This window comes from Schistocerca serialis, chromosome 3, assembly GCF_023864345.2.
Source record: "Schistocerca serialis cubense isolate TAMUIC-IGC-003099 chromosome 3, iqSchSeri2.2, whole genome shotgun sequence".
Taxonomy (NCBI): Eukaryota; Metazoa; Arthropoda; class Insecta; order Orthoptera; family Acrididae; genus Schistocerca; species Schistocerca serialis.
Genome location: NC_064640.1, coordinates 882,741,992 through 882,769,756, shown reverse-complemented (window position 1 = coordinate 882,769,756; position 27,765 = coordinate 882,741,992). Strand labels below are relative to the sequence as shown.

The following is a 27,765-nucleotide window of genomic DNA, read 5'->3' as shown; positions in this document are numbered from 1 at the left end:
TTTTTCATATGGTTCTGCAATAGTCACTTTGTAGATAGCGGACTGTGGACGGTTTACATGGTCTAAAACTACATCCTTCGTTATGTTGCCAACTCCAGAAAGCAGTTGTGCAGAACACCCGCAGAATACGTCGTCGGATTCTCGAAGAATTTAATTAACTTTCTGATAAGTCATTGCTTAAACTGTTATTATATTAACGCACGTAAAGTGAGTGTGCTAATAATATACTGTAATCTCATTCTGCATAGTTATTACATCTCAATATCTTTATTTATTTATTTATTTATTTATTTATTGATTCATGCTATTGGATTGCAGTTTTAAGGAGTTCGTTCCTTTGTAAACCTGTCAAGTTACTAAATTCCAGACGCATACGAGTCTGAAACATAGGTAGTTCATAAATTTACAGAGCTGCTTTTTGTTTATTGCAGTATTTCAGCCTTAGCCGCAGTCATTCTGTTTATGTTCAGAAGTTCCCTGAAAATATACGGATCAACAAATTGTATCGATCACAGAAATCTGTAATTGTTTTTTTGTCTTTAGTAAAATTAAGATAATATTCAGATTGTGTTTCACATTACGATTTTACCTGCGTCAATTATTTGTAGCTCACCAAAGTCCATTGATCTTCTGTGTGCTAAACCATACTAAAGATTACTTAAGCCAGACATCAATTTGTAGAATTTTAATTATCTAGCATGTCAGCTCTACTTTCATTTAAACCAATTTAAAATCACCAGTTTAATAATTCTTAATTGTCAAAACTTTTCTTTTTGAATTTCACATCTGTTCGACCAAGGGGCCCAGAAAACGCGTGCAAACTCTTCCACTCACTTTTCTGGTTTTCCAGAATGTCTGTTAATGAGATTGTAAGCAACCCAAAGTAATAACTTTGTTAATGTACATACTCTTTTTTTATTCTCAAATTTTTTTTTATAATTTAATGGATCGAGAAAAGAGAAAGTACAAACGAGGCTACATGTTACAGCGAAACTTTAAAGAGACACGACTTTCATGCACTTTAATGAAACGGCTGTGTACTGTGATTAATTTAATTTCTTTTCTCTCGACTAACAGAACTACAGAGTATGCGGGCAGTAATTGCAGCTACTGGCTCTATTACAAAGAGCAGTGCAACCGATTTTGCGTAGATTTTATGCGATTAGCCTCAGTGTAATTCGGAGTTATAGCGGACACGGACAATAATGGAAACGAGGCAGCACACTGAAACCACGAGAATGCACAACCTGTTGCAGAAACCGCAAGACGCAATTTGCAGTGGAACGTACAGACAGGAGAAAGAAGTAAGTAGCATGGGGTGGTTGCGCTAACTAATCCTGGTGGAACTGGCTTGCTGCAGTTGCTAGATAGCGAAGACAGAGTACATTTGCATAAATACGCCACTGTGACGAAATGAGAAAAATAAGAGTGAAATTTCATTACAATGACCGTTCCTCATTACGTGTCGTAGAATTTCTATCTTAAGGTTTATCGAGCTAGGCATTAGAGCCCAGGTACTCGAGCCATAAAGTCTGCGATTGGATTGAAAATGTCGTAGCAAAAAGAACGCAGTACGTGATTCTTAATGAGACAGTGAGAAGCGAAAGTAAGAAGTGTGTTACTACTGCTACTATTCATTACTTATGGGGAATTTTGGTGATGGTAATGGTCATAATGACTTACAAGGGAACCTCCCCATCGCACCCCCCCCCCCCCCCCTCAGATTTAGTTATAAGTTGGCACAGTGGATAGGCCTTGAAAAACTGAACACATATCAATCGAGAAAACAGGAAGAAGTTGTGTGGAACTATGAAAAAAAAATAGTAAAATATATAAACTGAGTAGTCCATGCACAAGATAGGCAACATCAAGGGTGATATGAGCTCAGGAGCGTCGTGGTCCCGTGGTTCGCATGAGTAGCTGCGGAATGAGAGGACCTTAGTTCAAGTCTTCCCTTGACTGAAAATTTTACTTTCTTTATTTTCGCAAAGTTATGATCTTGCCGTTCGTTCACTGCCGTCTCTGTTCATTGTAATAAGTTTAGTGTCTGTGTTTTGCGACCGCACCGTAAAACCGTGCGATTAGTAGACGAAAGGGCGTGCCTCTGCAATGGGAACCGAAAACATTTGATCGCAAGGTCATAGATCAACCAATTCCTCCACAGGAAAACACGTCTGATATATTCTATACGACACTGGTGACAGCATGTGCGTCACATGACAGGAATATGTTGTCGACCCACCTAACTTTTACACTTAGCGAATGGGTAAAAAGATTCTTCTACCTTGCCCGATTTAGGTTTTCTTGTGGATGTGATAATCACTCCCAAAAAAGTAATGAAAACATAAGAGTTTGTCACATAAACTGAAAATAGAAAATTAAACTTTCACTCGAGGGAAGACCTAGGACCTCTCGTTCCGTAGTTGCTTTCGTTGACCACGGGACCACGGCGCTCCTTGACACCCATCGTCCTTGATGTTGCATATCTTCGCATTGACTACTCAGTTTGTATATTTTACTAATTTTTTTCATATTTCTACACAACTTCTTCCTGTTTTCTCGAGTGATCTGTGTTCAGTTTTTCAAGGCCTATCCACTGTGCCAACTTATAACTAAATCTGAGAGGGGTGCGATGGGGAGGTTCCCTTGTTTGGAGGACAATGGATAAGGCAGATGTATTAAAAAATCTTCTTGAAGCTGTGCTTCACAGCTTTTTTATAAAAGACTTATTAAAGTATAACCGCCATAACTATAAAATTTTAGGAAAAATAAGTAGATGAAATAGGATAATCAGTTATATCACTAGGTAATTAAAACATTTTAAAATGAACACCAAATGCCTATTATTTTAAAGCAAATGCTTAGTGATATAACTGATGATCGTATTAAATCTTTCTTCGTAAAATATGCTCTCATTATGTTTTATGTCCAGGTCGGTCAGACGACGGAGTACTGTGGAAGCTAGTTGCAGAACAGTAAAATTACACCAGCTTTGTGGTGGTTATACATCAAAATGGCAGATGTATCAATTCGAGATAGGGATCCCTAGTATGAGAAAATTTCAAAAGGGTCATTGGTTTGCTGCTAACGATAAAAATCGAAGTACAGTTTTGTAGCAATTTTACTTATCTGCTCAATCAGACACTTGTTCATGTGTGGTGCAACTGCAAAAAGCTAAAGACTAAGGCGGCCGAGGAGAGGACAGCGGAACAAGCCAATAATCTCGACAAACATAGATCCGGAAACCAATGGTGCCTCCGATGAGGCGTATGTGAAAGTACAGTCATGGCGATGTTAAAACACTGTTAATGTCTAAGACTTTTTTTCCGAAACACCGCGAGTCGGGTGTAAATTACAAAGTGCTGAACTGCTCTCGTTTGATTTTATCATTGCGGCTAACTGTGAAGCTGTAACTAGTGTTCAGGCAAGTATATCGGTCGTGGCTCGCCAATACAAAGACCTCCCTGGTCCCCGACTTCGGCACATTGGAATTTTTTGTGTGGGTATATTTAAAAGATTTAGCGTATTTCAGCCCTGTTTACAGTCTCAATGAACTGGAATGCATTGTGGATGCTTGTCAGTGTATTCAGAACACGCTTGGGGCTTCGGCGCCGATTAGCAGACATAAGACCTGCCCTCACATGAACGGCGGCCATATTGTAATGTATTTGTTCTAAAGTGCTTATCTGCAATTTGAATCCGTGGGCACTTTGTTATAAGGTGCTCGTGTACTCAGTCGTAATACCTCTCGTAGTTTATTAGGATAATGTGCTTTTTTCATGGTCTTCTACTTACCACACTGGACTCGCATTCGGGAGGACGACGGTTCAATCCCGCGTCCGGCCATCCTGATTTAGGTTTTCCGTGATTTCCCTAAATCGCTTCAGGCAAATGCCGGGATGGTTCCTTAGAAAGGGCACGGCCGGTTTCCTTCCCCATCCTTCCCTAATCCGAGCTTGTGCTCCGTCTCTAATGACCTCGTTGTCGACGGGACGTTAAACGGTAATATCCTCCTCCTCCTCCTCCATGGTCTTCTACGCGCTCTTTTTTTTTACCAATAATGTTCAAACACACTGTATACTTCACTTGTAGATATGTATTCAAAGTTTGTGCCCGTTGACGACTATGCCATGTGTAACTGTGTGTGGTATGTGATTTATGTTTTATGCTACTTACAAATATCACGTATTCACATCTATTATCCACTTGAGAATGAAGACATGAGCTAGTAGTTTGAATAAGGCACTCACTTAAAGTAACAGATTGGCAGAAGGAATCTCATTCTTTGAGTTTATGGAGGCCGTGGCGCTAGCCTAGAAGAAGTCGGTCTACCTATCTTTCGTGACAGTTATTTAACTTGGCGTTCCCAGTTTCTACGCATGCACTATATCGTCACGCAACATTCTGTAGTACCGGTTGAAACAACTTCGGTATCGTTTTAACAATGTCACAGGTAACGCGAATCCTTGCCAGTAAACCCTGTTCATTCTCGAGAGGCGTCTTATATACAGAACCCCACATAAAGAAATGGTGCAGGGTTGGATTAGGTGAAAGAGTTGTCCACAAAACCGAACCACCTCTTATTACGGTAAGCCATTCTCCATCAAGCAACAAAAACTAAAGAATCCGCCTCAGAAGTACAAAAAAAGGTAATTTCAAACCTCAAATGTGGCGGAAGAGATTTCTAAACTGCGGCTCTCCGTTGTAACTGGTAAAGACAGTACACCGAATTGTCTGATGGTGGTGTCATTCCATCAACAAATTAAACAATTGCCTAAGCAATGCTGGTGGCCTGACAACTTCAATTTGATAAAACAGACCCCCCCCCTCCCCCACCCCTCGTGGATTCCTCTTGGTCGTCCCTGTAATACATTTGGTGGAAAATTTATACAATTCAGGAATTCCTCATGGCTTAGCTTTGCTGTCTATAACGCTGATACACTAATTTGACATCACAATATGGAAAAATTTGAAATTTCATATGGTTTGCTGGATTATTCAGCAGTGCAGAACAGTATTCCTATTGCAATAAAGAAAAATACCAACTCCTAGGGATGACCGCAGGTTTTTAGAATGGCTAGATAAGTGGCAATTTTGCTCATAGGCAGTCTGATCCACTCAACCCTGAACACACATGACTTCGAACAAAGCCAATTCAATGAACAGTGGCCAGTTTTACAGCAGTTTCAAGTCAGTCTGCCGAGAGGTTACTCACATTCTTCATCAAACCTGCGGGCTTCGTTCGCTTGATCCAATGCAGTCTAATCTTCCCTTTCCACCCTTTTTCCTCCAGACACGTTCAGTGTGGACCACAAACAGGGAAACTGTCACATTTTTTCTTCGTTGTGTTACAATAGCCAGTGTCTAAACAAAAAGGTGTGATCGTCACGTAATGGAGAGACGCACAAGCACATAATGGTGTCGGCCAAAATGGTTGAAATCAGTTACTTGAATTAACCGAAGACGACAAAAGTGACAGTAGCTACTGACTTTAATGTACGCATAGCAATCGTTTAATCATATCCAGGCGCTTGGGTTTCAGATGAGGAACGTCATCATTACTCTTATACCATGAAAATCACGTAGTAGAAGTGTTACTGAAATTAACAAAAAACTGACTAATGAATATAAAAGTAAAGCATAACAGCACTCGCTCTGTGCCACCTTGGACACGAGTAAATATCTATCCTCGCTAGATCCATTAATGTAAGAAATGTTCACGTTTGTGTGTAATGTAATGGATAAGAAGAGATAAAGTTGATCCGTCTCAATTGTTAGGTGTCAATTACAATATAAAAACTCTTCCCTGACAATCGGTCATGTCGTCTTTATTCATTGAGGAGTGTGCAGGACTCCATCCGCTGCCCATTCGCGTAGACATTCATGTGGTGACTGTTACAAGCTGAGGTGGTGAAGGCCGCGTGGTTTAGTTTCAGGCGGAGAATATAATCCGAGGGAAATAAATCGTAGACCAGCTGCAGTCTATGGAGAAGGTATTCAAGTTCGGCCATTGCTGCTTAACGTTAAAGAGTTATGCGATGTGTCTGAAGGAGCCTCTGTCATAACGGAGACACTGAAAGAGAAGGTGGACGACAGCATTTGATTGCGCATATTCGTCACTGCGCCTCAAAAGGCACTCCGAGAGACTTCCAGTCGCTGCTTTCAGGCTCAAAACTTATAAGACAGCACGTAAACAGCTCCGCAATAGCATATGAACTTCAGTGATCTCACACGACCAAATGCCAACAGCTTCTAGACAGCTGCACGTGGCCTATGCGCAAACGATCTTTCCTTTTACAGAGAAACTCGTGGTAGAACTCTCCATATTGTGTCCAGTTACATACACAAGGTTGTCACAAACACGTTGAAATGATTGTAAGCTTGTAAGACTGTTGCAGGTTAGGTTGTGCCGAGATACAATTAAGGAAAAAATTAGATGCTTTGCGCCGTTTGAGTTAATTAACATTTAAGTTAGCCAATCAGGCCGTTACGCGCACAAATTCAAGGGTTCCGACAGAGACGATGTCAAATGTGTTGGTTCGGTTTCCATAAACGGAACAAGAGAGACGCACAGATTGGACACGGGTCAGTAGTAAGGATCGAATCCGAGCTAAAGTCTGAGCTATGTGGTGCGCTATCTTCTACACTATGAGAGCAACTGATACTAATTTATTTGGCGGGCTGTTTGAATTCGCAACGGTCTGACTGGCTAGCTGTAATGCTAATTAACTCGGAAACGGCACAACGTATCGAATTTTTTAACAATTGTTGACACGGCCTACCCTGAAACACCCTTACAAGCTTTTCAGACTGTATCTGACCACTCTGTATATTTCTCGTGAACTCACAGTAAGTATACAACATTAGAAGTTAGGACGTTCCAGTAAACGCGATTCCGCAAGGAAACCACTTGTGAGGTAATTGTGAATTACGAGCCGCCAGTGACTTCATTGCGAAATATTGTCATAGTTTTCACAAATATGTTTTAAATGTAAGTTCTTTAAGTCCCCATTTAACGCGTTGACTAGGGCGAGACCGCAGGCAGACACAGTAGAGTTTCTCTCGTGACGCCGCGTGCCCCGCCGTTCCCCCACGCTCCACTCTGTTTACTACAGCACATCTTTCGATGGAGTGTAAAGTTGCGAAAAAAATGTTCAAAACGTTGAACAAGATATTGTACCCGATTTCCTGTACACCCGCGTCAACTGAAACAAGAAAAATAAAATAATGCACGGTACCTTACTAAACAGAGTAGAGCGTGTGAACACCGGCTGGCGTTCGGGCACGACCATGTAATCAAATGAAACTATTTGATTACAGAGACCTTCTCAAGTCTCAAACATCTATGATGTATATATGCAGACTGAAGCGACGAATGAAACTTTGTACCAAGGCCGGGACTCGAACCTGGACTCCTGCTCACTAGACAGATGCGGTAACCACTATGCCACTGCGGCACAGTATGGTCCAAAAATGGTCAGATAGAGCAGGGCCTTTACCTCGGCCTACAAGATCAACTCACATCAATCCTCCGGACGTTTTTCCGGGCTAATAACAAATGTGAAGTGTACAGCACGACAATTGAAGAATTGGAGCATCGAGCTGTAAAGTATTCTCAAGATTTACGAGATAATGTGAGGGTATTGGAAAGAATCCTTAGCTCATTGCAGAAACGAGAGCAGCATGGCACCAAAATGCCAGGACAATACGTGGAACACGTCCTTTAACAGGTGCGAGTGAACAGTAAATTGTAATACGTGACAAACTCAAGCAATATTGTATTACTTGTTAAAGCAGCCCAAGGGTTAAACTTGAGCCCAACGAGGCTAATTTGGAAAGTATACATTTTAAATACAATCGAACTGAACAGTACAATATTTCGTAATAATTTGTATGAAATAGAGACCGAAGAAAGGACGGGAAAGAATGGGTGGGAATTCGTGACTTCCAGCCGCACAGGGCATTGTGATAATGCAGTGGCGAAACTTGAAAATTTGTGCTGGTCCAGGACTCGAACCCAGATTTCCCACTTCTTACGAGCAGTTGCTTAACCTAGCCGGCCGTCGTGACCGAGCGGTTCTAGGCGCTTCAGTCCGGAACCACGCTGCTGCTATGGTCACATGTTCGAATCCTGTCTCGGGCATGGATGTGTGTGATGTCCTTAGGTTAGTTAGGTTTAAGTAGTTCTAAGTCTAGGGGACTGATGACCTCAGATGTTAAGTTCCATAGTGCTTAGAGCCATTTTTTTTGAAGTTGCCTTAACCGCTTAGACCATCTGGGCACGGAAGTCACGAATTCCCACCCGTCCCATACCGCCTCTTTCTCCCCCCATTCTCTATTTCATACAAATGTATGCACCAACTGAGTCATCACGAGTGGTGTCTGTTCTGTCGTATATGTCCGACAGAGCAGACACGACTCAAACATACATAAATTTCGTAATGAAGTCGGTGGTTGCTGGTAACCACATATTCACAATTACTTCGCAAACTGCTTTTCTGGAACATTCTTGCCTCTCTTACCGTATATTTTCACTTGAATCAGTTTTCGCTATTATCAGACACACTGTATTGTATGATTATTACATGAAGACAATTAAAAGTTTGACTACAAAAAAGAAATAAAACTAGGTCCAATAAGGTTTCTTCTCTTGCGCTAGTTGGCCCATCAGACTAGCGACAGCTCCAGAACAGCTTAAGAGAACAACATGGGAAGTGCCACAACCCGATTTCCAACAAACTCGGCTCAGTGGAAGAGGAGTCAAAATAAGCTAGCGAACACGTGTCTTGGCTTGTCGGTAGATACTAGACCGTTTCGGAGAAAAACAGGGTCAAAGATTTCGGCGTAACTTGGATGCCTTTTAACAGGCCAGATTATCAACTGCTATGGTGGCACAGAGGATACGGTCGCAGCCTTTCGCTTTTTGTGCCCCGTATTCGAAACCCGATTATTGTTTTTACTTCATTCTTTTTTTTCATTTATCTATCCATGTCTGTAGAAGGTTACTACACGAATGTTTCTTATCGAGTTGTAAAATTACTACTGGGTTTGACAATAAGTGTCATACATTTACTATAATACATGTGTGTATGGTATTTCCAGAGGTTGCACTCTTTTTAAATTCTCATACTCCCCTATTTCATTTTTATACCAGTTCCTACATTAATTCTTACATTTTATTCTTATGTTTATCCTTCATGAAGATTTGGTGCATCCCCTTGGCTAATACCGACCGTAGAAACATTCGTAACATCAAAATCCCGAGCATTGCGCAAAGGTAGGCTTGCCAAAGTAAGATTTCCTCTTATGACTTGCACTCGGGAAATAACCGTTGTTAACAGTACTGAAGCTTTCACGCGTCAACAATAATTTCGGGCAAACAAATGGGAGTTGCACTTGATTATTAATCAAGATACGCGACAACAATTTCACCGAAAAAGATTTCAAATTAACATGGGTAGATAAATTTAAAAAAAGAATGGAAATAATAAACAGGTTCGATCACTGGGGCGCAAAAGTGTGAAGCCGCCTCGCTAGCGACAGTGACACCACGTCTATTGTACTCTTCAATCGCTGTCAGGCCACATATAGTATCTCAAAAACTTTGACCGCCGTTTTCTCAGTAACGGTCATCTACGGATAAGCCGAGACACGTGTTAGCTTGTTTCGACCCCCTCTTCTACTGAGTGAAGTTTCTGGGAAATCGGATTATGGCACTTGTCGTGTTCCCCTCTTTGTCTCGAACACTCATCGGGCAGTCTAATCTAATATTACTCTAACTTAAATGGATCTTAGCGGTATTACTTCTGTCTCTGCAGAAATTAGAGCCCCCAAGGAAATTCATGGCCTTGGCTTTTCTCCAGTTGTAGTAGCTGTGATTAGTAGTCCACTTGCAAACATTTGATTACAATTTTCCGTATGCCTAATATCTGAAAGTTATTGGCTCTCATCTGTCGTTATCTTCCAGAGCTTCCGCTCAATTTCGGGACGTCAAACGACAGGACTATTTTTTAAATTTTTTTAGGGTTGTACAGAGTTACGAAGGAACTACTAACAATCTTTCCTAAATAAAAAATTAGTTAACAAAACCAGATTGTTTTCTTCTTGGAAATGGGACAGTTATTGTAAGAGGGTGTACTGGAACGCCGTCCACGTTTGTATGGAGGCCAAAAGCTTCCAAGGCCGATTACACACCGTGTAGATGCGGTAATCGCAGGCAGTTGTGAAACTTCCGCTCCGTTCAGCAGTGAATGCAGGTTACTATATGCTCAGCGACACTCACTACTTTGCTCGGCATTGCAGGGTGTTCCCATAACCAAAGCCCAATACTACATTTTATGTTACTCATTAAAGTGTTCTATACTACTGGCCTTCCTACAGTTGGTTGTAAGCAGATTTAAGAGACACATTTTGCTTAGTTCTGACCGGTCTCTCGGTTAATGGGTTTCTGTAGGATACTTCAGCGACTATTTCAGTAGTCTTGGCAGGCTAGTTGGGTACCACAGACAAGATGCTTACGATGACATCAAGTGACCCGTCTGTCTACCCACTGTTGACACTAGCCGCGCTTACATTGTGTGTCCACACATGTGCGCAGTGTTTATAAAAATAAATGTAAACGTTTGTTGAGGGCGTGATACTAGAGAACAACTGAAATATCTGTAGCTACTAAAGCTACTGACTACGCAAAGTCTTCAGTTTTCCTCACAGGTGTTTTGTAGAGTCATTTCAGGGTTGCCAGCGTATTATACACTGAAGTAATTGTAGGAATACGAATCACCCGGAAGTTATACGAAACTCTGTGTTCAGAACTTACTGGACTTACAAGTCATTGAGATCCCACTTGGTGACAAATTTGTCTACTTCGTCTCCGTGCTTCAAAGCTTAAACCGCACCCCATTTTCTGTCTGTTTCAATTAACTGTTGGAGACGGGTCAATAACTGAATTGTAACTATTGAAAAATTCTTACATGTTTGTTACTGTAGCGTGGGATTGGGTAAGTTTACAGGTACATGATGATTTGACCAAGAACCCTTCTATTCTTGCTTCTTGACAGTTATCTGGACACATACATAGCCTACAGATGACGTAGTCAGGCGGCGCAGATGTCCCTAGTTCTTTGATGAGATTTTCTCACTTCTCAGCCATTTCTTCATCAGTATTTCACATCTCCTTCACAGGCAGTTATGATAACTAGACATTCTGTTAAGATCATTTTCATTCAGTAGTTTATACTGAGAAACTGAAGTTGCGAAAAGCCGTTGACCTCTGTTTGCGCGAAACTTTGAACAATGCTGTAATTTTGTAACAGCAACTTACTTAAATTGTTGAAACACTTATGGGCTACTTTCATTGGTTTTATTTCACTCTAAACACGAATGGTGTAATAATATTATTTTATGTTAAAGATTTCGACGTTTTTCTGAGTATCGGGAAGTCCGGCGCAATCCGTTGCTCAACTGTGCAAAGTTCGATACAGCTCGGGAGATGTCTGTTGCGGTTCACGGTCACCGGGCCACCAAAGCTTTTGCGCAGCGAACCTGGATCTGTTGGTTTGAAATCCGCGAACATCCGCTTTGTCAGGCTATACAGTTAACTACTTAAACACTGCATAAAATATCCTTTCGTGGTTGCCTTGTCTGTACTGAAATCTAGAAGCAGGGTCGAAAATGACACGCCTCTTCAAAAGGACCATAGACGACATGGGGGGGGGGGGGGGGGGGGGGGGAATTGTTGTCTCACTTTGTCTTACTATTCCCATTAGAAACTATAGCTCCAAGCTAATCGATAAAGTGCGGACATTGGTTCAAATTTCCCATTACCTGTTCTACCAGGGGTTGCTATTATAAGCAAATTGCCTGAGGTAGGTATGGTACTCATGATACTTTACTCATCATGTCTTGGCTTTATCAACTCATTGAACAATAAGAGGAAAGTGCAATTTATTTAAACTGAGTAAGGCTAGTAGGAATGAGGAAGACATTTACTACGAAGATGTTTATATAAGGCAAATGGATACGAAACTGAGGATTGCAGATGTATTACTGTGATGTCTCTCTCATTATCAAAGAGGTGAAACTTATCATTTATCTTGAATGGAAGCAAAAAGGTTCAGTTTTAGTACAAATATTTTTATTTCCCTAGCCAGGCAACATTCCAGACAACCAACAAACAGCAAACTTCGGCAGAACATAAACATTGGAGATCAGCAAATTATTTAGGAAATGTGTTGGAATGTCATATGTCTCAGACCTATGACATACATCAGAAACAATAAAACTGAATTATCAGTCTTCGGTATAACCAAATATCTCCGCATCAGAGTTCAGAAATACGTATTTGTGTTTCTGTTACTGAATGTCTCTAACAAATCAACAGACATCTTTCAAAATGATTACACTTTATTCCCAACTGATAACCAGAAAACACACATGGTGACAATTATTTGTTCTAAAATCAGTCATGAATTATGTTGTATTTCTGTAAGACAGATAAATCTCAGCTATCATAAAAAGATAAGAAAGATAATGATTTTTACAGATCTCATTTTATTATTAACAAATGTTTATTGAAAGAGGACAGATTGTTATTTCCCTGAAATTTCTTTTCTGGTGATCCATAATGCTCTGTAGACATGCAAATGAACATTTTTCCAGCCTGTTTGCAGCTGCATGTCCTTAATCAGTCAGTGACTGTAATGAGAACTTTGGAGTGCAATGCTGATTTCAGTCAGGCTGGGAACTAAAGGTTGTGATAGTACATGCAACTCACTCCGCTCTAAAGAGAGAGACATTTGGCTGTGTCACCTTAAAGAATCTATTTTGATTTTGTGTGTGTGTGGCTGTCTGTCAGTGTCCACGGGCACATTGACAGTATCAGTTGTGGGTAATCTGAATCCCCCTGCATAAAAGCTGATGGATCCTTTAACAGTACATAATACAATTACTCCATTTCAGTGTTAACTATAAAGGTGTTACATGCATTCATTGCCATCACTAACATTTTGCTCACAAAAAATATGTATCCATAAATACAACTTATAGCACAGTACATGAACTACTTATTAATTTACAAATTTACGTAATGTTTTGTTTTATCTTTTTTTCAGATTCAACAGATATAGTAGACTGTAAATTAAAACTCATTCTCGGATTGATATGGACATTGATCCTCCACTACTCAATCTCCCTGCCTATGTGGGAGGGTGAAGATGATTCACAGCATGATGGAAAGGGTGCAACTCCAAAGCAAAGGTAAACATCCAGTATTGTCTAAGTGCCTCATGAATTTGACACCTAATGTGTTAAAATATTTAAATTGATCTTTGTGATAACTGAGGCAATTAAGTGCTTCTATTGTTTTTTGAAGTACTGATATTTTCCCAGTGGACAGAATATTTAATCATCTTTCACCGATGGATCCAGGACAAAATTATTTCTTCATATATTGTGGCTAAAAACTGTACAGCTTTCAAGGTCAGTCAGTGGCAGAATTAAAACCACATGATGCAAATATATCCCATAGTAAATTTGCAGCAAGTGGTTTTAATTAAGCAACCAACTGGCTGTACAGCAATGAGCTGAAATAATGGAAGAAGAAATAATTTTGTCTCAGATGCACACAGAAATGGTAGAATAATGCCTCATATCTTATGCTTCATATTTAATCAGTTGGTGATTGGACTGGCTTCATTTCATTCAGGTCATATATAGTCATGTATGATATAAAGTTTGTACCAGTGTTCTCTGCTGACAGAAACAGTTTCACTCAACATGAATTTTCTAGGTTACTGCACTGGATTCAGAGCAAAGTTCCAGATTTACCAATTACAAATTTCACTTCTGACTGGAATGATGGCCGAGCAGTTGGTGCTTTGGTTGATGCAGTTGCCCCAGGTAATTTTTTACTACAAGTGTTCTCTCTCTCTCTCTCTCTCTCTCTCTCTCTCTCTCTCTCTTTCTCTCTTTTATTTATTTATTTCATGTTCCATAGCTCCAGGTATCCAGGTAGTGAGTGAATTGCAAGAATGTGGAATGTGTCAAGTTGTATATAGTTTGCCTGTAACTAACATAAATACTATAAAATATATGATATAAGTAAGATAACAAATAAAGAATATATATCAAATTAACAGAAGATTGTGTTACATTGAAGAAGGATCGGTAATGTACACGGGAAGCAAGGTTCAGCTAAACATTACAATCAATAAATATAAGGGGCATTCAAAAAGAAACTAGCCAGAGGCATAATTACAGAAACCAGTACCTATCTGTTAGAAGTACTTACCCTGGCTGTTGAGACACTTGTCCCACTGTGACAAAAGGCAGTGAATGGCTGTCTCATAAAATTCCTGGGGTTGCGATATTAACCAGTTCCACACGTACAGCTGGACATCATCGTCTGAGGTAAATAGTTTGCCCCTCAGATCCATTTTAAGGGGACTAAAAATGACGTAATCACAGGGAGAGAGGTCCGGACTGTATGGAAGGTGGCAGACAAGCCCCCATTTGAATTTCTGTAGGAGTGCCATGACTGTGTTGACCATATGCGGCTTGCATTGTTGTGGAGCAAAATGACCCCAAGAGTGAGATTGCCTGGTCGTTTTGACTTGATGGCTTGGCGAAGGGTGGTCGAGGTTTGCAAGTAATGCTGGGCATTCACTGTTGTCACGTACTGCAGGAAGTGAATCAGAAGGGGGCCCTCTTGGTCAAAGAACATCAACATTACCTTTCCTGCACTCATGTGGATGGCGACGTCCAGCTGTACGTGCGGAAATGGTTAACATTGTAGCCCTGGGAATTTTATGAGACAGCCATTCACCACCTTGTCACAGTGGGACAAGTGTCTCAACAGCCAGGGTCAATACTTCTAACATATAGGTAGTGCAAAATTGTTAAGGCTTTCGTGGCCACTTGTTGACAAACTGCCTATTGGCTTCTGTCTCGGGTTCTTCGACCGACGTTCATCTAATGATTTTTCTGACGTTTCGCCAGCACGAGTGGCTGGCATTGTCAAAGCTTCACCCTCCATTGCCGGTGGTGAACTGAAGCCGAGCTCGCGGCCGCAGACTATATGTACCTGGCGCGCCAACGTCCGAGGGCTTCTCCGCGGTCATTTCCGGTGCGGTTCTCCTCTTGTACCTGCGACGGTCTTTCGCTGCAGTACGGGAAGCCAGGATCCGTTTACCTTAAGGCTTTCCTCTATCTTGTTGAAACTGTTCGCGTGTTTTTGTATTTCTACAGCTTCTCTGAACAAGCGCATGTGATAGTGCTTCTCTACAGCCAGAACTTCCGTGTCGGCGAATTTTATTACGTGGTTGGTCTCATTCAGTGCGTGCTCTGCCACGGCCAATTTCTCCACCTGCCCCAATCTGCAATGTCGCTTATGCTCTTTGATCCTGGTGTTAATTGACCGTCCAGTCATTCCGACAAACTTTTCCGGATGTGCATGGTATACGGTATATTCCCGACATTGCAACTGGGTCTCTTTTTCTCCTTCACTGATCTAAGACACTCTTTGATCTTCCTTGTCGGTTTGAAAATCGTCTTTACGCCATATTTGCGCAATATACGGCTGATTCTGTCAGTCACTCTGGGAATGTATGGCAGAAAGGCCGTACCCGTTATTTCTTTTTCTGGTTCCTTACCTCGCCGAGTTTTTGGCTCTGTTACACTTCTAATATAATTTGTGGAGTACCCATTGCTTCTCAGGACAGTTTCCAGGTGTTGCATTTCTCGTTTGAGGTGTTGCGGCTCACATATTCGTCCTGCTCTCGTTACGAGCGTACTAATCATGCCTTGACAAACTGTCAAACCACCACCTGAGCCAGAAAAGAGGCAAAAGGTAAGGATATCTGTGGGGTTCTGTTGCTGAAAGCTATCTGTAGAAGAGCCATTACCTCTGTTACCTCTATTAACAAACTGGACTCGAATTCGGGAAGACGATGGTTCAAGCCTACATCTGGCCATCCTGATTCAGGCTTTCTAAGGTTTATCTAAATCACATAAGGCAAATGCTGGGAAGGTTCCTTCGAAAGGAAATGGCCACTCTCCTTCTCCATCCTTCCCTAATCCAATCTTGTGCTCCATGTCTAATGACATTGTTGTTGACAAGACATCAAATACTAATCTCCTCCTCCTCCTTATTACTTTATTACCAGTTCTATGTCATTCATCAGACAGTGTGAAGTTTACAATAATATAACTACAATAAAATTAATAAAATATTGTAATTTAAACTATGATACTAAAGTGTGTACTACACAACATAAATTTAAGAACCAGATTACAATATACATTACAGTACTGAGAAAATCAGTATTAGAACACAGTGTAGTAAAATAGCAGAGCTGCTACTGTTTTCATTGGCCCTGAGTTACAACTTGGGTGGACACTGTTCTATCACCAGAGAAGTATTCTTCCACATTGTTCAAAAGGTTGCTCATTTCGTATACACAAAATTTTCGTTTTAAATTTTTTGATTGGTAATGGCTGAGTATCCTTAAGCAGAGCATTAAATAACTTTGGGACAGCCATTGCGAAGCTGTTCTGAGTCTGTTGCCTAAGACATCTTGGCCTGTCTGTACTGGATTTATAGTGAGTGCTGTGTTGATGAACTTCTTTTCTCTTTCTGTAGATCTCATGATTTGTCTTTGTGTGAACAAGGCAACAGAAAAATATATTGACTGAAAACAGTCAGAACTCCTAATCTGGAAAAAATTGGTTTGCAATAGTCAGTTTTTTGCTTAATGTAGGATCCTCATTGCTTTCTTCTGCAGTAAAAGCACGTTCTTGCAGCCTGCAGAACAGCCCTACAGTATCAGCCCATAGCTGATGGAGCTGTGGAACATTGAATAGTATAGTGTTAGTAGGTTGTGATATAACACTTTTTAGTTTCCTCAAGTGGTATAGAACCGATGAGTATTTGGAATGTATGTGTTTAGTGTGCTGTTGCGAGGTTAACTAGGTATCAATGAAGCTGCTGTGTCTCCCAGTGCTCTAGCATCACTTAGACTGCATATCATCTCCTCTGGTTTGTCTTCATTAATTTTTGTCTTGTTGATGATGAACCAGGCCTTGGCCTCACTGAAGAGGACATCTGCTTGTTGAACAGCTTGAAATACATTCCCCCCTTTTGAAAAAAAAAGCTGTCATATGTAAACTGCAATGTTTGTACATTGGAGCCTGTCATTAATGAAAATGAAGAACAGGTGGCGTATTACGGATCCCTGTGGCACATCATGTTTTAACTTCATTTCATCTGAGTCTGCTCCTTGCACAAATACTATTGTCTGTTAGGTAGGTAGCATTTGAGTGTGTAGAACAACTCCTCCAATACCATATCATTGTGTGGGATACAATCAATTTCTGTCTGTATCATGTTCCCTGTTGTTCTGCCAGTTTCCCTCTTGATTACATTCCAGATTGATTTTATTTTGTTTTCTGACTTCTCAGTTTCAGTTTTCATGCCATACTATGCTTCATTCATTACCTTGTTCAGAGAGCTACAGTAAAGTTTTTAGTGCTTCTGTTTCTCTTGATCGCGAAAATTTATGAGAGAAATATATAGCATCCTCTTTGTTCTGTATGTTTTTTTAAAATTCCTGCAGTGAGCCATGTCTTTTTATCAGTGGTTACATGGCTGTTTCTAATTGCTTTTGGGGGGAAAGGCAGCTTCAAAGAGACATGAATTCATTTAAAAATGTGTTACACTTTTTATATACATCTGTCTCACTGAAAACTAGACTCCAGGCTGTAGTTGAAATTTTTAGGGTCTCAACATTTATTATCATAAAAGATTTCCAATAATGCTAGATATTTTGCCCAGACTGAGGTCAATGAGTGTGAGAAATTGACCATTGTGGTAAGAAAGGCCATTTACAATTGGACATAGACATGTTATAAATCTACTTTACTATTGCTCTCATTTAGAATGTTTACATTAAAATCACCTGCAATTATTAATTTCTTGGGCTTTGAACAGAGTTGACATAAAAGAAAGTCTAGTTGCTTCAGGAACACCTGTGGAACTATTTCAAGTGTTAACACACAAACTGGCAAGTCATTCATAGTAATCTCTACTCCACATATTTTGATACATTGTTCTATACAGTGATTCTTTAAATCTGATTCTCTGTAACATACATTATTTTTTACGTCAATTACTACACCACCTTTCCCCAAGATAGTTCTAGAGTAATGTGTTGCTAGGCAGTAGCCACTCAACCGAAACATTTCAAAGTCTCTCATATGATGTTCACTAGAACATAATGTATCAGCATCTTTTATCTCTTATGGATCCTCTAAGAGAACACAATCTTCATTTACTTTACCTGCAGGTCCCCTTACATTTTGCTGGAAAAAATGGCATTGCTTTGCTATTTTCTAAAATGCATATATTTCTCTCTCTCTCTCTCTCTCTCTCTCTCTCTCTCTCTCTCTCTCTCTCTCTCTCTCTCTGTGTGTGTGTGTGTGTGTGTGTGTGTGTGTGTGTGTGTGTGTGTGTTTTTAGTTGCTTTCTTAATTTTTTGATAGTAATTTAAATTGAAGTCTAAAATCTGTCCCAGGTTTATGCCCAGACTGGCAAGACTGGAATCCAAATGATTCTGTACAGAATGCTGCAGAAGCTATGGGGCTGGCTGATGACTGGCTCAATGTGCGACAGGTAATTCACCATCTTACTAAATTATTGCAGTAAACTAGGTTTTATGGACTAAAGGTAGGGAAAGGTATCCTTAATTCCACAATGGCTCAAACTGTATGTGTGTACCTGGTGTCGTAGAATCCATGTGATTAATTTCATAGCCAAAATACTGGGTCAAAACTATAACGTGGTTGTATTAAAATTTTCTCTTGTGAATTTTGGCATCTGTAGCAACAAAACTGAGCTTTAATAATTTAACTCAGTATCTTTTACAACCAAAAGCTTTTAAAGGGTAAACTCATCAGAATCACCATTTGACTATTTATTTTTCAGCTTATCAAGCCAGAAGAAATGGTTAATCCAAACATTGATGAAATGTCAATGATGACTTATTTATCTCAATATCCCAATGCAAAATTGAAGCCTGGTGCACCCCTGAGACCTCGCACTAATCCGAATAGGTAATCCTTACAAAACTACTACCATAGCTAATTTGTAGTGCATTCAATGTAAGTTATTTGTATTAAGATGCAGAGTACATTAAAATTAAAGTAATTTCACTGGAAATATGCTTAGAAATAAGTACAGCATAAATATTTTTCTGAAATTTCAATCCCACCATTGAGATTCCTATTGATGAAAAACATGTTTCCATGTCAAAGAGATGAATAAGCATTGTAGAGGCATAAAAAGTGGTGACTTTAAAGCTACCAATAAATATTCATGACACACTTCAGAATCTTTTGAAACAAGCAGTGATCTTAAGTTGTATATTGCTACCACTAAATTCTCCATTCATTAGTTTGTTATATTGAAAGTATGGAGACTCGTTCTCAAATTCTTATCTATGATTAATTCATTCTTGCTATCTCATTGATTGTTTTCTTTGTTGTGCTGATGCAGCATTCCTCCTCCTCGGTAAGTTGGGCATCAGAAGTGTGTAGCTTAGCAAATAGATCATAGTTCACTTACATTTGTGTGTTATTGATTTACCAGATTTTTATCTAACAATTTTAATATTATAAAGAAACAACAAGTCTGTTGGAAAAAAAAAGTAACTTATTTACATTACCTGTGAGGAATTTTGTGGACCAATTATAGTCTGCTGATTTAATAATTCTTGCTGAACCTCACTACACGGAATGAATACTACATGATACACCATTACACCACTGGGCACAGGACCGCTGCATGTGAAATGATGCATCAGTGAACACACGACAGAAAAATTAACAGAAAATTAAAACTAAATCTGATTATACAGCCACAAGTTTCCTATTAAATTGGTAATATATTGGTATAGAGAGATTTCAACATACCTGTAGCTTTTAAAGCTAAAGTGCAAAGCTCTGTGTGTAAAACCAGTGAATGTGACGCCACTTTTTTTTCTAAAATGCTCTGCAGGACAATACAAATGAGAGATTTTCAATTTCATCACCATTGTAAGTCCCTGTATGAAGAAGATATCACTTGGAACAGTAAAAGTGCTGAGCATAAATGTTACTTTGAATATGTGCAGTACTGAGTAGACACTACATCTGCATCATATAGATGTGCTATCTTAGTTTTTAATTCTTTGCTAATGCAGGCTGTGATCTTTTACTCTGTTAAGATGGTGCTAAATATGAGAGCAAATATTCTGTCTTTGAAATGTTGTTGGAAAAGACTAATTAATTGTTCTTGTGCCTAAGGCCTTTGCTGGAAAATGAAAAATAAACAATAAAATGGAACTTTCATTGGCAGTGCCTCATTTCATTAAGACATTTCTTAAAGTGTGTTCCACTGGAGCTTATAACTCGTGTAGACAGATAAGAGTGTAGTTACGAATCTTTACTGAGTTTCAGCTGAAGCTTCACTGCAAACCTTACATACATTTAATTCTTTTTGACCATCTTCAAAAATGTACGTAATTTTTGGCCGATAACAGCAGAAACTGAAGCCAAAAGACTTCCCGATTTAATGATTAAATTCTGGTTGCCATTAAAATCTTAATGGAACACAATGAAGATATAATGATTTCTGATTAAAGCTACTGTTCACAATACAGACACAATTTATATGATGAAATTTCCCAAATTTGGAAAGTTTGACATTGCCACTATGCTAAAATTGTTGAGGTAATGACCCATGATTGACACTGTGGGTTGTCAATGCAAAATATGAAGTATTTCGACTATTTATAAAAGAGACTCTTTTTACGATATGCACAAAGCCAAAAGATAAATGCTACCATGATTTTATACGCCATAAATGTCGTAGGTTGTCAATAATAGTTCATTTAACTAGTTTCACTTCAGGAAATTGAGAATACTAAAGTAATACCAGTAAACAAATGTCATCCTCCCATTCTATAGATAAAACTGGTACATGTGACTCAAAATAAATTGTTTCTTATCTTAGGTTGTGCTCTCCAGCATTGATAGCTCTGAAATGTCAGATTTAAACATTGTTCATTGCTTTTACACATGCATGTTTTGCTTTGATGTCTTGTCGTACTTACATTTGAACTTGATGTTTGCATGAGTAACAGAACATAATTTTTTTTTTTTTTTTTTTTTTTTTTTTTTTTAAAGAGGAGAATTTCTGTCAAAGTTGAAAATAATCTATCATAAGCTATAATATTTGACAAATGCCAATTAAAACAATCAACATAATGTGTAACTTCTCTTACATATACTAGTATAACATTTTCTTGACATCCTCAACAGTGACTGAGTTTCTCATTTGAAATGACTTTGAGCCAAATTATTTTTAAAATGATAGTTTTAGTCTCTCTCGGAACAATTTTAAATGAAGCAAATGTACAAACAAATAAATATAACACTGAAAGAGTTGAGGAAGAACACTGTAATTAAGCTTACCTAAGGGATCAAGTTTGTTTATGTATCTGTTAACTGCTTATGCCGCAACTATAAGGCGAGTAGTTACATTTACATCTGTCATTTGTAAACACAAAGATGGGAAAGAAAGTCTGACTCATCAAAAGGAGATGAAGAATGCATGTACAGTTTAAAACTGAGCCTGCAGATTGCAGAATGAAATTTCCTTTCTTTTGGCACCAGAAAGAAAGAAAGAAATAAAGAAAGAAAGAAAGGAAAAGAGAGAAAAAAAATTGTCCTGGAACAGCATCAGCAAGAGTAGATTTAATTGTTTGTTTAATTTATGAATAAAGGTTACGGTTACTGATTTACTTCACAAGCAAACTACAAAGATCATTAGCATATCATTTTATGAGCTGTACACACCCTGCTCCATCTCCCCTCTTGAGCAGACTTATTACAGAATTTCAAAACTCCAAGAATTCTAATCCAACAACATATGATTGCTGGACAATGCCTGACGTTCCCAATGTAGGAGAGAGTAGTGTCAATTGGAAACTCAGAGGCAAGCTGTGGATTGTGCCTTCATAGCTTAAGAACATGGTCCACGAAAGATAAGGCATCAGGTATGAGTCACAGTCAAGTAAGGTTTGTGATTATTTCACACATTTATTTGTGTTATTTGCTGCAAAACTTCCTGGAGAGTGAGCTACAATTGAAACCATAAAATCATGTACAAAGAAACATGCTGATAAAATATTACTTCAAACCAAATCCTGCCCCAACAAGACATTATTGTATCTGCATATTTAAATCACATGTACTATTCACTGTATGTTCTGATTTACTTGGAGGGTTACTTTCCGTGATCTTTATGACATCTTAGGCTCATTAAAGGCAACAGCATTTCTTGATTTCAATGTGTTATGATCTACTGTAAAAAATATAACTATATATTATTATTTTGGTAAATCTGTCTTTATATTAGTAACTGTGTGAGGTCATAAATCAATTCTGAGAGCCTGATCAGTTTTCATCTATTAGTAAAGTGTGGGTTTCCATTTTAAGAAAATGGTTCCCTGGTAATTGTAAGAATTTATCTCATTAATGAGCATTTCAGTCATGTAGTGTTGGGTGATATTTGTTTTTCTATCTGATTTGCCTGTCGGTTTTGACTGACTTTGACCAGCAAAAGGCAAACATCCTTGTTTCGGCTGTATGATTTGCTATGTCTAATTATATATTGTCATTGTTATTGCAAAATTGCATTCCAACAGTTGCATCTTAGTCTTGCTTTAAAAAAAAACTGTCTTTAAATTTTTTCTGTCTTTTCTTTATTTACGAATGTATTGCTACCTACATCTGGTCATATTGATTTAGATTTTCTACAGTCTCTCGTAAGTTAATGTAATTCCCGGGGTCGTTCTCTTGAAAAGCACATCGCGGATTTCCTTCCTCTTCCCTGACCTATCCAAACTTGCACACTGTCTCTAATGACCTTTGTATCTTCAGGACATTTAACTCTAAGCTTCCTTTCTTCCATTTGGCATAAGGATAAAAGTGTACTGATATGCCTCTGTATGCACTCCAGTCCCTCCTAACTTACTCTCATTACCCCTAAGCAAGTTGTATGGGTGAAACAGTAAAATTGTTGCAAAGTCTACCTCACATACCATTTCTTTAAATTTACTTAACAAGGTCTTGTGATAAAATCATTCATTTCAAAAATACCCGTTTAAGTTCCCTCAGCACCTCTGTTGCACTTTTGTGTGGTCTGCATCCATCTGTTCCGATCCTACCAGCACATATCTGTATTACTTATACATCTGCTGCTAGCCCTACTTGAGAGATCACCCTAGTATCTTGTTGTTTCCTTAGCAGATACACTGCATTATCACAAAAATCATTCCAATACATCTTATTCTTTCATTTGTCTTGTGTGAGTCTGATTTCATATGTTTGTTACATTTCATATCCCTTTGTAATATTACAGTTAGACATTTAAATGATAGAACAATAGAACAGGCTACACAAGTTTACTACTATTTTTATTACCTTATACTAACTTATTCTGCACTTTGTTTACATATTTTTGAAGAGAGCTGCTGCTCAGCACAAAGCGTGGAAAATCAAAGTTGTTATTTACTTCCTAAAACTGAATGCATTGTTGGGGAAGGAAGGGTGGAGAGGGGAGGTGAAGAGTGGAAGGAGGGTGGGGGAAGGATTGGAGAGTCCTAATGGCCCTATTTGATAAACTGTTTATGAAAACTGTTCAAAACAATGTTTCCTCCACCTACATATCTGTGAACTTGTGTAGGTTTAGTCAAGGTGTGCAGGATTTGGAAAAATAAGCCTTATGAAGCTAAAAAATAACATTGTTGTTGTTGCTGTTGTTGTGGTCTTCAGTCCTGAGACTGGTTAGATTAGTCAGTAAACACACCCATAACCAAAATAAAGCTTTTGCTAGAAGATATAAGTCTGTGAACATCTTTGAAATATAAATCTACTGGTGGATGACATTTAATAACATGTTTCTTCACATGTAACGTGCTTGGATCCTCCTCCTCATGCTATCCACAAGGTGATACAGATGTTGCTGCTCAAGTTCATCTCACTTGTAAATGGCATTTCACCTGATGTCATCCAGTGTGTGAGGAGAGTTTCAGCAATAACACACTGTGGGGCTCATTTGATTTCACATGCTCACTGGAGCACATATCAACATATAGCACATGTCATTTAGTTTCTTTAATTCCTGAAGCTGCCAGAGGCTGTTGACAAGGTGGATGAGCAGTGCTTGTGCATTATCATCTTGAAAGATGAATCCATCACAAATATGTTGACTGTAAGACTGGTCAACAGATACTGCACAGCTCTCCAATTATCCACAATAGTGGTGAAAAGCATCCAACATCAATTTATGGCAGTGGCCCAAAACATGACTGATCCTGCTCACCATGTGGGATGCATGCCCAATGAGTGCACTGGTACTCAGTCACCTCCAAACACTTCCGTGAGGATAATGAGACACTGGACAAATCCTACACTCACTGGCTAAGAGAAGCTGACGTGATAGAAAAGTACCATTCCATGTGTTTCTTTGCCTTCCTTCTTAGCACTGCTGCAAGGAGAGGGTCATACTATTGTTTGTGAGAGACACCTAGAGGCGAAATTGATAAGAGATGGTTGCGTACTGACTGGGTCAACACAGTTCTGCCAATTGCCTCTAGAAATTTAATTGCATTGTCTATACGAATGAGTCTTTTTACAGCAGTGAGGACTAAGCTGCTGCCCACATTATCTTTGATAAACATTCCATATTTTGTTGAAAATGTCCCTACTGTTTTCTGGTATTATGTTAACATGACTGCTTCCTCAGGATCTGAGAGTTGTTAGCAAGGTTTAGGCAGTTAACTACTAGTATTTCAATATCAAATGTATAACACATTTTGCACGTACCCTGCTACCTGAATGCCTTGCTGTGGTCCATAGCGTACGCCTGACCTTCAGGGCATGAAATAACAGAACAAGAAACTGGTGTAAAAACCATCTGGTTTAGACTCTTGAAATTGGAGCAGAGATCCACAATCAGTCCTTAGTACAACTGTCTATATGCAGTGTCATTCCAATATCTTCAGACTGAAATAAAGCTGTTTTCATTGCTTCTGCCAGTCTCTGGAAGGAACTGAGAAGAGTCTAACTCCAGATGACGCACATCATTGATGCCAATGTCATTGTCAGCCTGCAGTTGACTGCAAGTCGTGCTTTTGATCATCCTTGAGTGGCATCAATTCCACCCTACATGCATATACAGTAGAGTTCGCATAGAATTATTTTCCCTCCTGTGATGCTATTTACTGAAGAGGCATCTCATTACAATGGAGGATGAAAATTAGAAACAGAATACTAATTACAAGTGGTCCACATAACCTGAACATACATTTACACTCTGAAAATATTTACAGTAGTGATTGTTTCCCATTTCAATAGCTGCTTTATGTCAGATAGTTTCTGATGTGTGCTGTGACGTATGCAGAGCACTTCAAGGATTTTATTAAAGTATGTGTAAGGAAATAATATCAATAAAATATGACTGACATGGACATATGACTTGTTACATAGAGTACTTCATAAAATCTTCTACAGACTTTGTTAGAGGATGGACAGCATGAGCCAGGGTAAACCATTTTTATTTTACAAAAAATCTCCAACATTTCACTGCTGCATCAAACATATAATTAAACGTCTTTCTTATATTTTTGATTTTAATCTGCTTGAAAGATGATTGTTAACTTTCAAAAAACATTTACTCTCCTTTTCCTTTTTAATAAAAAGAAGTATGAAGTTTGGTCTTATGTACTCTCTTGATGTGAGCATCAAATGAATTTATAGACTTTCCCATGCCCCCACATTGATTTTCCTTTGGCATTTGTGCTTTGGATTTCTTCGATTCCCCCTGTCACCAAAATTTCATTCTCTTCGGATCACCCCATAGCTCACATAACTCATGTCAATAACAACAAACCTGCAAAACCCCTTGCAGAGATTATCAACACACCCTTCATGACAGGAAACTTTCCTGATTGTCTTAGAATTGACATCAACGTGATTGCTATTCATAAAAAAGGTGAAAAGGCAAATTTGGAAAACAGTAGACCAGTCTCTACATTATTAGTTTTTACCAAACTTGCTGAAAGAATCATGTGTAACAGTTTAATGATATTCCTGGACAAGAACAAAATCGTCCCCAATGCCCAGCATGGTTTTCCAAAAAATAAATCCATGACTAGTGCCACTAAATTTTTTTAAAAATATGCGCTAGAAACATTGGACAAAAAACAAGATGTTGCTGGAATTTTCTTAGATGCAAGCAAAGCTTCTGACATCTTTGACGACAATGTCCTAAGGAAAAGCTCCAAAAGTACAGCATTAAAATGCTTCTCCTCATCTAATAAATTTGTAACAGAAAGTAGTAATAACACACAAACTAAGTGACAGCACTGGAACATATTTTTCAGATGCAGGAATAAGGGGAGTCCCTCAAGGATCCATCTGGGACCTATCATTTTCCTTACATGCATAAATGACATAGATCTAAGCACTGAATCACAAAAAATACCTTGTTTGCAGCAGACACTACCATCATTCTTACAAGGAAAACCCCAGCAAAACAGTAAACATAAAACAAGCTACAGACCAGCTAAGTGACTCATTTGGAAGAGATAAGCTAATAACAAATACATCTAAAACAACTGTTTCAAGTTTCTGTTACAATAAATGCCAGTGGAATCACACTATCATTGGAAACAAATTTTTTTGTTATATGGCTTCAACCCAACTTTAAACAGCACACACATAGCAAAAAACACTGCAGAAAGTATGCTACATCTTATGTTTACATGTACACAAAGCAAGCTTCCATACTGCTCAAATTGCGTACTTTTCACAGTTTCAAAGCATGTTACAGTACGGGGCTACATTCTGGGGTGCCACAACTGACAGCTTGGTCATCTTATTGCCCCTCCCCCCCCTCCCCCCCCCCAAAAAAAACAGCAATGCACCATGCAAGACAAATTCCTGCAGGCCCCTCTTTCAGAAGTCTTTGATCCTCCCACTCATCTGCATTTTTATTCTAGAAACATTAGAAACATGTAAATATGTGAGAGAGACTTTAAAAGAGAAAAATAAAAACTTTGATGTACATGAATGTGACACCAGGCAAAAACATGAACCCCATGTCCAGTCAGTAAGGTAAACAGCCTTTAAAACCTGCACTACAAATAGTGTTATACAAATGTACACGCTCTGCCATAATTTTCACCGTTTTATAAATTCCTAAGTGGCATTCTTATTATATCACTGCTTCTATCCGGTGGCAGAATTTTTAGACCATGTGAAGTGCAACAGACTTAAAGCAATAAAATGCAAAAACTGCTAGTGCTGCTACAGAAAGATTGAATAGAATTAATTTATTGTACTAATCAAAATATATTTGGATGTTATATGTAACTTGTTGGAGAAAGGGGTGGAAGGAAGCAGGCAGGGAGGGGGCTGGTGTGCACTTGTGCACAGATTACATCCCACAGTCTGTAGAGATTTTCTGCATGAAGGATAATGAAAGCAGACGAAAGCTTTTGGTACTCCTGGTGCCACAGTGGAGCGGACATGAACCTACTTGGATGGTTCACTGAAAAACTGACCAACAGTGGACCAGTAGCAAACAGCTGCAAATGCAAAACACGCCTATGTGCACACCTAGCGATTACACCAGAGGGAATTCTTGCTCACTGTTGGACATTCACT

The 27,765-nt window shown here is 39.0% G+C and overlaps 1 protein-coding gene across 4 annotated transcripts in view; it reads left to right on the top strand.

Moving 5' to 3' along the window:
- The window catches only part of LOC126471109 (filamin-A), a 531,904-nt gene that overhangs the window by 228,391 nt on the left and 275,748 nt on the right, over window positions 1-27,765 (top strand). For 2 of the 4 annotated variants that reach the window (XM_050099188.1, XM_050099186.1), the window contains exons 2-6: window positions 13,110-13,254; window positions 13,787-13,896; window positions 18,567-18,664; window positions 18,977-19,104; window positions 19,547-19,561. In XM_050099188.1, coding sequence (XP_049955145.1) covers window positions 13,110-13,254; window positions 13,787-13,896; window positions 18,567-18,664; window positions 18,977-19,104; window positions 19,547-19,561 — 496 coding nt within the window. The remainder of the gene's footprint in view (window positions 1-13,109; window positions 13,255-13,786; window positions 13,897-18,566; window positions 18,665-18,976; window positions 19,105-19,546; window positions 19,562-27,765) is intronic. The other 2 variants (XM_050099189.1, XM_050099187.1) reach the window with 1 other exon arrangement.